The 13,572-nt window shown below is 41.5% G+C and overlaps 1 protein-coding gene across 1 annotated transcript; it reads right to left on the minus strand.

Annotated features, from left to right (window-relative positions):
- Positions 1 to 1,687: 1,687 nt before the first annotated feature.
- Positions 1,688 to 12,665, minus strand: rec8b (REC8 meiotic recombination protein b). Its single transcript, XM_070986515.1, has 18 exons — positions 12,610 to 12,665; positions 12,363 to 12,431; positions 11,701 to 11,843; positions 10,360 to 10,435; positions 9,758 to 9,875; positions 8,129 to 8,204; positions 7,642 to 7,709; positions 6,759 to 6,840; positions 6,179 to 6,245; positions 5,732 to 5,924; positions 5,069 to 5,203; positions 4,590 to 4,659; positions 3,739 to 3,926; positions 3,423 to 3,462; positions 3,220 to 3,295; positions 3,023 to 3,124; positions 1,943 to 2,049; positions 1,688 to 1,779 (listed from the first exon to the last, which is right to left on the minus strand). The coding sequence occupies exons 1-18, from the start codon at positions 12,663 to 12,665 to the stop codon at positions 1,688 to 1,690; spliced, it is 1,758 nt and encodes a 585-aa protein (XP_070842616.1).
- Positions 12,666 to 13,572: the final 907 nt, after the last annotated feature.

A 13,572-nucleotide genomic window follows, 5' to 3' on the forward strand; every position in this document is an offset into this window, starting at 1 on the left:
TGGTTTTAAGATTTTTTTTAAACATTAACAATTAAAATATGCTTACTCGTCTATGAAAGGGGTGATAAACCCGTTGAGAGCTGTCACCCGATTTTTCAGTTCCCATCAGATTTATATCATCTTTTAGCTAACTGGCAATACTTTTTTCAAAAAATACCATTTAAATCGAAGGAGTTGTGTTGATTGCCAAGAACACAAGTCAATGATTTGGCCTCACAGCAGTGTGCCGCTGTGTGTCTGTAAACACAGTGAAGTCACGCTCACATTGGATCCTCAGGTGCCAGTGATGCAGCAGCAGTGGAGGTGGACGCCCACCATGACCTCTGCTTTCCAACCAACAAACTGCCTTTGAGCAAGGCATTTAGCCCCAGACTAGGAGGGTTTGTACCTGTGTGAAGGAGGTCGTAGCTGGGGAGCACAGCAGAGAAAAGGTCAACCAGCTTTAGATGCTGCGTTTTCCTATGAAAACATTGCATGGCAGTGGAGTGGATGTTTCCTGGCACAGCACCGGAACCTGAATGTATCACAGGTCGTATCGACAAAGTTACCATTCTGCTGTGTCGATGTGAAGGAGGATTTCTGTTCTGTGACTGCAGCACTGACCTCAGCTCAGGCCTCTTTGTCACAGTGAGGTGCCACATGGGTACGGTCTTACTCTTATGTACACACACACACACACACACACACACACACACACACACACACACACACACACACACACACACACACACACACACACACACACACACACACACACACACACACACACAGCAGTGCATTTAACGAGCAAACACTTTAATTGTGTGGAGTTATTGAGGCATGAGGTCAGACAGGAGTTTTCTGCCAGCCAGGCACAATATGGTCCTGTTGGAGGGAGCGAACTGCTGATGTGCCTTCAAGTCACATTTCAGTGACTCTATACCTGTTTCTGCGACGTAAGCTCAAATCTGAATGTTTAAGTTAAACCTCTGGATTTGTTGGCCGCTGGATTTATTTGCTCGATACTTTTTAGAGCTGAACATGTTCAGTTATTCTGGGATTTATCTGAAAGGGTCAGTACTGTTAAAGAACAGGCTCACTCAGGATGTTCAGTGTCAGATAAGAACGAAGCTCGTCTTAAAATATAAAAACACAAACCTAAGTCACTACAGAAATCACCATTTATTAGACCTGAATGTGTGTAGAGTTTGGAGGAATAATTGAAGGTCATAAGCAATTCTACTGAGCAAAAAACATTTTATTATAAGTTTCAGTTAAAATAATTAAAAAGGATAAAAATGCACACAGCTGATACAAACTGTATAAAAATCTGAATTTAAAATGATTACAAATGATAAAAAGTCATTTAGAACATAAAAACTATAACACCTACTGTATAGTACTCGATCAACATGTTTAAAACTTCAACAGCAATCTGTGAAAGTATGTAACACTAATAAACTCAGTGGGTAAATATATTTAAAAATACAAACGTGAACAAATTCGAACCAGATTAAAGTGGTTAGAAATGCTAAAAATCTTTTAAAACGCCGGGCAGAAGCGAGTAACTGAACAATCATATAAACACCTTTAGCCTGTGTCATCTGCCATCAGAATCACAGGATCAAATTCATGTTATAGTCAATAGAAAAGTTATTATTAACTGTACCTCTACAGGACTATAGTGTCAGTATGTGTGTGGGTGTGTTCAGGCAGTCATCCTGAGGGCTGCAGGCTTTATGGTGAAGTCACTGTAGGACGCAGTCTGTTGTACTGTCACCTGCCCAGCAGACAGCAGCTCTGAGGAAGAGGAGCATCACTGATTGATACCATGGCAGAGTTTCATTCAGTGTTCAGACTATCTCAATTTGAGGTCAAGTTCCAGCTCATCAATGCTTGTCAGTGAAGAACAGGAACATTGTGTGTTCAGTCTTAAGAGAGCAGCAGTGTTTGGTTTCCTCACCCAGCAGTGTGTAGAGTGTGCAAGCTGCAGTGGTGCGGTCTGCCTCCGGGGGCACCAGAGAGCCAAAGGTGACTTCTCCAAACCTGTGCAGGCTGGAGGAGATCCAGCTGGAAAAGATGAGCAGTGTGAGCACGGTACGGTACGATTCAACTTGAAGGCTGATATTAAGCCTGTTTTAATAAGAAATAGTAATAGAGATGACTTTTCATGTCAAGAACTTCTGAAAGAAAACATTTATTTAAACTTTTTCCTGAATTAAAGTGATGATGGCAGGAAGCTGGTGCATTACAAACTGTTTCATATCCACTGATACTGAGCGGCTGCTATGTCAGATTTACAAAGTCTGACTGTTTCAATAGTTTCAGTGGCTGACGCTGGTAGAGGAGTCAAGTAGTGGCTCAGGTTCAGCCTTCAGGCTTACTGGTTGCTTTCTATTTTGAATTTCAAAGAAGATGTCAGACAGCTTAGGATGTGGAACAACCTGTGACGCTGGAGGCATCGCCATGAAACACAATAAAAATACCGTTTTTACGGTATGCTGTGGCTGCATCTTATAGGCATTTACACAGGGTTGAAAGTCTCAGGCACTGACCTGAGTCAACATTAGAATTTGCCACCTAATTGATGCACAGTATATATTAGATATAAGTGACAGTGAACATCTCTGATCAAACAAACAGGCAGGTCACAAATATGCAAATGACAGTCAGTGTTGTGCAGAAGGGCAGGACTGAATCTGCAACTTGTCAACACCTGAAGGGGATGAAGCAGCAGAAGAAGAAAACACGGCCATAGTGAGCACAGGATCACTAAAAATAACTGCGGTCTTCCTTTATTCAAATGGACTCGCTGTGCAGGGTGACAAAACACTCATCACCTCAGGAGGAATCTGACAACAATGCTGGAATCTGGAGCCTTGACACACACAGCAACAGTGCAACTGGAGGATTCATGATGGACAAAATCCTCAAAACCTCCAGCTTCTTCTTCAATCCATGAATCAACTTTTTCACCGTCCATATCTAGAGTGTGAAAAGTCACGGTCTGCCTTGGTGCGTGTCCTGAATGTGTGTGAAGTACCTCAGCACATCCCTGCTCTCTGCATCAGTCTGAGCCTCGGGCATCTCAATGTTCTCCTCTGCTATAGGCTCCATTGTTAGCTGGGCCTCCTCTTGTGGAGACCTACACACACACACACACACACACACACACACACACACAGTGATCCATTCCTTTATCCACCTTGCTGTCTGTCAGTCTATCTACCTGAGACTCACCATCTGCTGACGGGGGTGATCACATCGCTTACAGACTTGTCTTCTTTGGACATGTCCAGGATCATATCTAATGCAGCTGTGCACACACACACACACACAGAAACACCATGAATGGCTGGCTGATCTACGTAAATCATGTGTTTATCGTGCTGCTGAAACATGAGATGAATACAACGTGTGAGAAAGGGAGGAAGGGTTCTTACACGAGCCCTCTGTGGGCTGCAGTCCTGACTCACTGGATATCTGAGAGAGAGAGGCAGAGTCTCATGAAATAGAAACAAGCTTTTTAATCTAATTTGTCTCACCACTGAACTGAACACGGAGTTGGCAGGCTACAGCTGCAGGCTAGCTGGCTAATGGATAACCTTTATTATTATAGGATGAATATTTTTCACATTTTAACAGGACTTGAAATTGGAGTTTGGTAACAATATTAATCACGTTCCCCGCACAGACAGCACTAGTTGACTTTAGATCATGATATGGGATCAGAGCTGAGAGAAGGCGGTGCAGACCCACCTCCCTCATGCTTGAGTGTCTCCTCTTCCTCTCTGTCCTCAGTATTTCTCTATCCTGCTCTGATCCTCCTCTCGCCTCCTCCTCCTCTTCTTCTTCCTCCTCCCCTCTCTGTTTCTCCCCACATCCAGGCAGGACGGTGAAAGAGGCACGCTGTTTCCATAGCGACTGGAGGTCAACATGGAGGAGGGCTGTAGGGGGTTCAAAGGCCAGGTTTCGGTCAGGATCTTTCTTCATCACAGCTGATATTATGAGTTTGATGAAATCTAGTGCAACTCTCAGGCTGCTGTGAAGAGCTGTGATCAATACTAATCAAATGTTTCAGAGGCCCTTCAAGGTTGTTGCTGATAAGAAAACATGCACTAAGTTTATGATGATTTATACTCTTGGGGCTCCAACAAGAGGTTGCAGACAACAGGCATGCGTCCTTGAGCACAATACTTTCTTTGACTGTGCAGCAAGTCGGTCTGTTGTCTACGAGTTTTCAGTTGTAAATCTGGAGGCCACTGGGATCAATTTCACTTGCTCAAACATGGAATTGGTTTTCTACTCCACCACTTGCCAGATACAGCTTGTAAAATATCAAATGATCCAAGGATAAAACTTTGAAGAAGTTTTTTATAGTCGTTGTTATTACCCACAACTTTGAAATGATCATTGCTGCTGATTTTAGGGTTTGCTTTCATTGTCAGTAAATTAAAAGGTGTGGCTTCCTTGGCCATGACACTGAAACACTTATACATTAATCCATTTGCATTTTTTTCTTTCTTTCTATTTTGTATCCTAAAGACAAGCTAAGAAATAAACATAAATGGTGAGTCAACAGAGCCAGAGGTGAAGTACTTGACACTGACATCCACAGGGGGCGCTGAAGAGCTGAGCAGGAGTGGCACGCTTAGCTAAGAGGTCCAGCAATACCTCGGCCTGAGGGTAAGAAAAAAATATTAGCTTGATGCTTCAGTTTCAAATAGGATTTTTGACTTTTAGGAAAGAAGGGGTAAAAGCCAGTGATAGCTTCTCACATGAAATAAGGAAGGAGGGAAGACGGAAAGAGAGAAGGAAGAAAATAAAATCAATGAACACTCTCCTGGTGGGCTTAGAGGGCAGTATAATTAACTGACACTCTGGTGAATAGACACTTTGATGGTAGGACTTGGTATGATGTGTGTGACTGAGAGGGAGAAGAGGGCTGTTTTTAATGTGCTGGCACAGAAAAGGCTTAAAAATCTCCAGAAAGCTGCAGAACCAGGGCACCAAAGTTCATGTACACATTGCATTTTAAGTCAGTGAATCCGCTTTAACATATAAACTGTGTGTCAGTGTGTTTCTGTACCAGGTTCAGCGTCTCAGTCAGCGGGTTTCCGATCTGCTCCTTCATTTCTCTATCAGATATCTGGACCTCAGGATCTGCAAACACCAGCTGGCGCCTGCGACCTCCACCGGGCTTTCTGAGAGGAGCCACAACCACCTGATGGCGGAGTGAGGAGCGCACTGCTTTAATGTACACAGTACTATAAAAAGGACTTCACACTCCAGCACAAACTGGAAATTATGGATCTATGTGCTGACACACCCTCATGTGCTTTCCATGACTTGTTTCCAAAATGAAACAAGCTGCTCGTGAGTCACTTTGTGGAATGTGAATTTAAGTTGTTCACAGCTGTCACTGGAAAATGCTTCGTCACTGTCGTCCCCATTAGACTTTGGACAGCAGGTAAATGAGAAGGTAGAGGGAAGTTTGGTTTTTGGTTGACAAAGGGTGCAAAAATAGACTAAACTTGGGTTTAATAGTCTGTTTCTTTAAATTTAAGCACTTTATAAAAAACCCAGAGATTTAATTAGTCGACTAAAGTTATAGAGATGTGTGCCTCTGGTAATGACAGGGTGTCTCCAAACAAGTTCAGCGTCTCTTAGGTTCCTGTTGCGAGTGCAGCAATTAGTGGAATTAAGTATAGTCGTACAGACTAATGAACAGACAGCATCACCTCCGCCTCACCTCGTCATAGGGACTTTCTGTTGCTCCGTCGCCTTCTTTCCCAGATGCCCTGGAGGGTGGAGTTGGCATGGCAACCTGCAGTGGGGTCATCTCTTGGGCAACATATGCCAGAGGAACCTCCACGGGCTGACCCGACTCTTCGTCGAGCAGCCACACGCTGTCCCGCTCTGCTCCCAGCACTGTCTCCTTCAGTCTGGAAACAACAGAAAATATCTCAACCTCCACCAAATACGTCTGTCACGTTACAGTTTTTTTTCTGAGCTAAATGTACAGACTTACTGATGACAGAGTATTCAGCCTCTGCGGTATGTTTTAAGTCTGTGTTGAACCTACAGCTCTTTTGTTTGTTAGCATGCTGTAACGTACAGAAAGCAGGCTGGTCATATCACTGTGACGTTCACACTGCCCTGAAGGCGCTCTGAGTCTCAGCCGTCAGTCAGCACTCACTGATCAATGGAAGACATGGCTCCTTCCAGCTCCCAGCTCCTGTCCTCTGCCTGCCGCTCCTCCACTTCTGATTAACACAAACAGACAAACGTTAAACTGAACACATAATCTGAGAAGCTTATTAACGATCACAACTTACATTAGTAAACAAACAATTTTCTTGCTACCTTGACACATTTCTACTCTTTTCCCTTGCTGTTTTTTTAATGCATTGTCCGTCCTTGCTAAGAACAGTGGGTAGTTGTGTTCTTTCTTCATCTTTGTTGAAGCCAGACTGGCCTTCCTAAACTGAAGAGATGTTCCCTCTCTATTCTATTCTCTCTGAAATGAAACGCTCTCCTGAAAATAAACCTTTTCTCTCTGGCAACAGCGGAAGAACCCACAGAGTCAGAATTGCTTTTTTTCCAATTATAGTGACGGCACAAAGGATTTGACCCGGTTGACTGGCGCAGGCACATTTCAAGAGAGGAACTCACTGTGGGACTGAAAAACTACACTTCCCACATCCTTACATTTCCTACAAACCCACAGGACAATATCAGACGACTAAAACACAAACTTTAAAGACAGAAGCACACACCACTCCGGAACTGGTCTGGCTGGTCCATCAATAAGTCTAACTCCCTGGTTGTGGCTTCAGGGAGGTCATCGCCTTCAAAATACTGAAAGAGAAAGAGGGTGACAATCAGACAGAGACAGAAGTCAGAAGAGGGCAACATTAAAGAATAAAGAGAGGCTGATAAGAAACAAACAGAAGCAATGAGGTTTGCTCTGTTTGGTGTCCACAGTGATAAATAATTTAAGGAAAGATCCAAAACACAGCAACAACAAAAACAGAAGGAGTAAAAAAAGAAAATGACTAAAAGTTAGCATGCGAAGCAAAAATAAGCACAAGGGCCAGAAGAGCGGGGGGCGGAGGACAACAGAAATGTGAGCCACACATCTCTGTAAACAAACTGTGAGTGCAGGATGATGTAATTAAGTCGGATCTTATCAAGGCAAAATGGACTGCAGCTGATCGTGCTTTAGGAGGAGCATTATCAGTCCCTAAGTGACAGAATGAGGAGGTGCTGCTGGACTCAGGCTTACTGTAGTGAAACATGGCTGCACTTTATGACTGAGATAATATGGCTTTGCCTTCCTTTAAGCATCGTGGACACTGAGAAGTGACTTCAGGGCAGTCAGTGAGGCATCAGGTATTTTACGTGCACATTCCCCAACACCATTAACTTCACTGCACTGTACACACCACTGAGTAAATGAACAACATTTTAAAATATATATTCTATATAAATATAGAATCTGCACTGGCTTTAATGCTGCTTCCTCATCACATAGTGCGCTGCAAAGTATGACAGGAAAGACCAACAATCCACATCCCAGCTCAATGATTCACCAGGATGCTGGCTGTGTCTAAAAATGATGACTGAGATGTTTCCTGTGCCTGAACTCTGACAGTTTACCTCAGCAGTGGGGATGAGCAACTGCTCCTTCTCTGTCAGGGTGATGGCAGCTGGAGGTGACCTGAAACCTGGTTTAACAAAGCAGGGAGATTAGGAGGCAAGCATGTTTGTGGCACATGGAGGATGTGATGTGAGCTGAGATTCATCTGTGTTTGCGGCACTTGAATGAGCTTTTGAGAAGAAAAACAACCAGGGCAATGAAAAATCTTTCATTTCAATTCTAAACATTATTACACAGTAAGTTGTGTTCATGTGAGGCCTCTTTAAAAGGATGTCTCACAGAGGGAGGAGCGAGAGGAGGGAAATGGATTTTGGGATCATAAACACAAAAACAAACCATGAACTTCAAAGTTTCCTGGAGCCTTTGAAATGGGGCAACCTTACTAACACATTATGACCTGTTTGCGCTTGAGATGTGGACCAAAAAGGCAGCTGCCCCTGAAATGGGACACAGGTAGTCTTTCAAATGTTGAAATATCAATCTCACCCTCTTCGTCAAGTGTGGTGTGGGGACTGGGCACCAGGGAGTGCTGTGAACCTGCCTCTTCAATCACCAGCACAGGCTTGAAATACACGATACAAACATTATGTAACACGAAAGAAGAGTGAAACAGATTTACATTTCATTTACATTTTCTTTCCTCGGATGACTGGACTGAACCCCACAAAAAAAATACATTTTCATGAGTAAAATGTGTTTAATCAAGAGCCTGAAGACCAAACTCATTCAGAAATAATGTGTTTTTTTTTTTTTTTGGTATGGATTCATGTGGACCTGTGGTCAACTGTATGGGTATGTATGGATCATATGTGTGACGTGATTATGACAGTGTTTCTAAAGTGTTTTAGATGTTTCCCAGGGTCTAAAACATGCAGGGCAGGGGGGCCCGACGACTGGAGTTGAGAAACACTGGATTATGATTATGTGTAACATACTGAAATACTAAACAGAATCAAAATAAACAGCAGTTTCTAAATGCATTCTGAAAGCCACAATCTAGTTTTGGGATTCTTTAAATTCCAATAAAAATATTTTTATAGTATTGTCCCCATGTTATGTAGTCCCACATGTTTGCACTGTTCTTGATCTATGTCACGTGTTGCATTTCCACAGGGAGACACTACAAGGAGGACAAGGTCCAACTGTGCCTGCCAGATTTACAGCGCACAGACCGAGTAAGTATATGTCATTAAGATGGTTTACTCCATCTGAGAATACTCATGGACTGTATGGAGGGATAAGGCCCATGTTAGAATTGGAGTGACCTACACTTGCATACGTACAGCCATAAAACAATGATTCACTTGTATATGCTTGACAGTGGTGATAAAAAGCTGGCATATTTAAAAACTAGGAATTCAAGAGGTTTATCAAAAAAATCCACCATGTGGGAAAACCCTGAAAAGTAACACCACGAGAGCATCAACCAGTGTGGCTACAAAGTATGCACAGTATGTGCAAAGCCTACATACTGTCTATTTCCATGAGACAGGTGTGGCATATAATGTATGTGGGCGTGTGTTAGCTCTATCTATGGACTGTGGTTAGAAACACTCTTGTAGTCGCTTGTAGCAGCTGAGCATTTGTGCTGAATGTGGATAGATAAACCTACTTATGGTTATGTAATGTGAATCTTTGGTCAATTTATTGCTGTATTGTACATCAAAAATTAAAGCATTTCTGAAAGTTAAGAGTTTAAGTCACAAATGGTTTTGACATAAGTTCTCATTCATTACATGTTTCCTCTGGAAATTGCAGTTTATCTGAGATATCTATAGTTATAGATATATTATGGGTCTTGCATACTTAATGCTGAGTGTTGGGTCATGTTGGGTCATGGCAAACACAACTATTATTATAACAGTAGTATTTAACACTTGAGTGTCTACTGCTGCTCCAGCCAGTAACATTCATTCAGCCTGCTCATGTTTACACAGTGGATATCTGAGTGCAGGCTGCCTGGGGATGGTGACTGTGTACAGATAAAGCTGGTGTTAGCTGAGTTTTGTTGTGTCACACTACAGACTAACATTAGATTACAACCCTGTGTAGATTTGTCAGCATATTCACAGCAGCACAGACAGTGCACGGCTGGTGTACGTATTGGTAATGTACCTGGTGTATGTTATAGGGGCTGGGCAGTTGGCATGATTCCATGAGACCAAAGAAAGGGTCCTGAGCTCCCTCAGCCTCCACCATCATGCACAGGTTGTCAGGCACATCCAAGGCCAACCTGCCAGATGAATACAGAGCCAGACACAAAATGTTCCGACCCAAAATATTAAAGCATCACACACATGTTCAGTGTTGTACTGGCTAATGCAATGTCGTTGGATTTATAAAATAGAATATTAGTGATTAATGTGCATTATCTTTAGAGCACAGAGTGTGTAAAGCTATATTTCATCTGCAGAAATAAGAATTCATACATTACTGTTGTTCCATAACAGTAAGGCTTATTAAACATTTATGAAGGGATTCACATGAAAGTAGCTCAATTTGTCCATCACTCACTCAATAAAACACTATCTCCTCCTCACAGTCTTCACTCTCTCAGACAATCTCCTTCATAAATATTCCACTGGATGTTTTTGAGCTCAGACTTCCTCCAAAACATACAACCTCTGCACAGTTCAGCTTAACATCTGAGGCGCCCCAGGATACAAAACACTCTTCCACTGCGCATGATCAAATTGCGTGTGCGTGTGTGCACAGACCTGTCACACTCAGCCATGTCAATATGTATGCATCTTTTACAGCGCAGCAAGCGGTCAATGGTCTGTTGAACCTCCTCTGGAAAACAAAGGAGTGAAAAGCTTTCTCACACCACTCTTAGCAGTGCAGTTATTTCCTGTAGAAACAGGAGCAGAGATGTCACATTTAAGTCAAGGTCTATTATAACTGACACGACAAATGAAATGAACGTGACCGTACGATCATTGTACCTCCTCTCTATGCAAGAAGAGAAGGCAATGAAGGGAAAAAAGCATCATAGTAATTACATGGTGTTTTATTCATAAATTCTGGCTCTATTAAAATCCAGACCTAAGTCTGAAGTAATGGAAAAAAATTCTGCGTGCATTTGTCTTAGATTTTCTGTCAAAACATCCTGATAATTTATTGCATTAGCTAAAACTGTGAACAATGCAGGCAGATATTTGTTTCACATTTTTGTGAAAGACCATATTATGAAACCAAAAAGGCAAATTCCACCACGCCATGCTTATGAAACACAGCATAAACATTATGTGCTCTCAATCGTATGCGACAGCTTTGGGATTCTAATCTATTCTACTGGTAGATGAAATGAAATGCCATTGCTAAATCCAAGAGCCACTGCAGACAACAGACAGTCGCTGCTTTCTTGGCTTCTCCTTCTGCTTATCACCCTGCATTGTATTTCACCGTTTTCATCAACCATGACGACAGCATGATTGTGAATCTGTCAGATGCAATATCAGTGTCAGGGTGTAATTTAAGACCAGATGAATAGAGACTGTTGAGCTGTGTTTGATGATAATGCATTCATTAGCACTATATTGGCTTCTATATCAGACTTGCAGGGTGATTTGATGTGTGATGTTTTACACCAAAACCACATTTCTGACATTACCACATTGTGCAGCTGACAGACATTTACTTATTTGCTGTGTTTTGCATTTGGACAAACTGCATTTTCACATTTCACTTGAGCTTACCTTAGCTGCCCAACAGAAAATAATGTTTCTCATTGAACTGAAAATCATCCTGCTGAGTGACTGCATTTTCTGCAAATCCTTTGTAAGCAGCTGGAAAATTATTCCTTTGTTTTAATCAAACTAACTCCCAGAGTTCTGGTATATGCTGATAAATGAGACTGCTGTCACAGTAACTGAACATGCAGCATGTGAAAGTCTCTATTTTGTATCTCCTCCGCTCATTTTATTCCCCTTTTCTTCTGCCTTGCCCAGCAGGATGTTACAGTATTGTGTGTACAAAATGTAGCTTGAAGGACAGGTATGACTGAAGGTAATTTTCTGTTCCTGCTCGTGCTTATTCCATTTTGTCTTTTCCCTTACCGAGCAGGAAGCCACACTGCCTGTGGTAGACGACAACCACTCCATACTGCAGCTGGGACGACAAGTAGAGAGAGAAGAGGGGCTTTGGTAGGTTGGGTTGAGGTGGAGGAACCTGAGCTGTCACATAGTCCATAATGTCCACACTGTATGTTAAACATTTAAGGAAATTAATTATAAACATGTACATTATGCTTCTTCATCAAGTCACACAGGTTACCTAAAAATGTATAAAATTCAAATAGGCCATCACACTAAGGTACTAAATAAAGTAGTAATACTAAAATATTTTAGATGGAATGCAAGAAATGTCCATACCACCTCTTTATCTTGTCTATTAGCTTCAAGCTCTGAGCGAACTTTACATCATGCTAACATTGCACTAACATTACAGACTGCTTGAGAGCAAGCTGCTGAAGATGTGTAAGGTTACCTGCACAATCATAAAATGAAAAATGTTCTAACATTATATTACCAAGTAATATTAGGTTGTCTAAGATATATGGGCAGCTGATGGTCACAAAAACTACTGAAAAATTCAAATACCAAAATTAAACGCATCTTTAATCAAGTTTAACATTATCTGGCTGTAATCAAACCTGTCAGTCTTGCTAACAATGAACCCAGACAGGTAAGGCAGCCATTCACCTGTGCATTATTCTTACCATGTTAGCTTGATGTTGACTTTGAGAAACTCTCTGCGAGTGACCCTGATACCTCTGGTAGCTGCCAACCTGCATAACAAAACACTTTTTTAATTGAAATTTAGAGATTAAAAGTAGCTATTGGGCTAATCTGTCCTGTAATGAAAGACTTCTTGGTGTACCATTTGTAAGTTAGCAAAGTTTGCACTGAGGCTTGCTAGCTTTATAAATTAGGCTTAAGCTAGTGAGCTAGCTTTTTTACACTCACCAAACTGTGGAAAAACATCCAGTATGGCGGCGAAGGACGTTTGGATAGTAAAACATTTTTGCTGTTTCTCTTTAAAACTGGCAAGCAGTCTGAGGGAAAAGCTCAAGGCTTGGGAACTTAGGTCGTTAATGGTAAAGTTTAAGGCTTATGTAAACTGGGCCAAGGTTTTCCCGGGTCGAAACACACTGCACCAAACAGGTTGCGAGATTCATCCCATTGGAAAATCAACACTCGTGATGCATTCATGCACCATGAGAAAGTTAGAAAGCTGAACATTTAATGGTTATAGTGTGTCAGGAAGTTGGGGTTTGGCAACAGACCTGTGAATAATGTAAAACAAAGCTATAAATAAATAAATAAATAAATAAACCGCATTGTTCTAGATTTTCTTTTTTACAGTTACATCCATGAGTGGAAGCATCACTTATTCTTATTCATGGAAGTACGTTTACTCAAGTACTACTGTCTACTAAAGTACATTGTTAAAGTACTTGTTATTCTCTTGAGCATTTCTATTTTATGCTCACATACATTAATCATATATTGTACCATTACACTCACACATCACATCCACAGCATTCACCACATCACTTTAAATGCTGTAATGCAGTGATTTGATAACATGGTATTCCAGTACTCCAGATCAGCCTTACAAAATGTGCAAACATTACATTCACTAATATTCATTTAAGTTTAAGATGAGCCATCCTATATATTATTACATTTTACAGGGAGAGCATAAAAATGATTTTCATATAATAATACAAACCCCCCCCCCCCAAAAGATTCATTGACAAATATTTAGCTTGTAACAAAGGATGAATGAACAAATAACACAGTGATACAAGATCAAAATATAAGTATTTTTAAAGTTAGTGTCTTTAATTCATGGAAATGTTTCATGGAAACATTTCTTAAAATACTCTGCTTCTGCTCTTGGGGAAATTGGACATGTTCGATAGT

The sequence above is a fragment of the Chaetodon trifascialis genome, chromosome 18, assembly GCF_039877785.1.
Source record: "Chaetodon trifascialis isolate fChaTrf1 chromosome 18, fChaTrf1.hap1, whole genome shotgun sequence".
NCBI lineage: Eukaryota > Metazoa > Chordata > Actinopteri > Chaetodontiformes > Chaetodontidae > Chaetodon > Chaetodon trifascialis.

What these genes read in the sequence shown, in the direction of transcription:
- rec8b (XM_070986515.1), bottom strand. Translation starts at nt 12,665, where the DNA reads ATGTTTTACTATCCAAACGTCCTTCGCCGCCATACTGGATGTTTTTCC. An exon ending in GTCAACATCAAGCTAACATG is followed by an intron (nt 11,844 to 12,362) that starts GTAAGAATAATG and finishes TTTAACATACAG; the next exon opens with TGTGGACATTATGGACTATG. An exon ending in CACCACACTTGACGAAGAGG is followed by an intron (nt 7,710 to 8,128) that starts GTGAGATTGATA and finishes TTGTTAAACCAG; the next exon opens with GTTTCAGGTCACCTCCAGCT.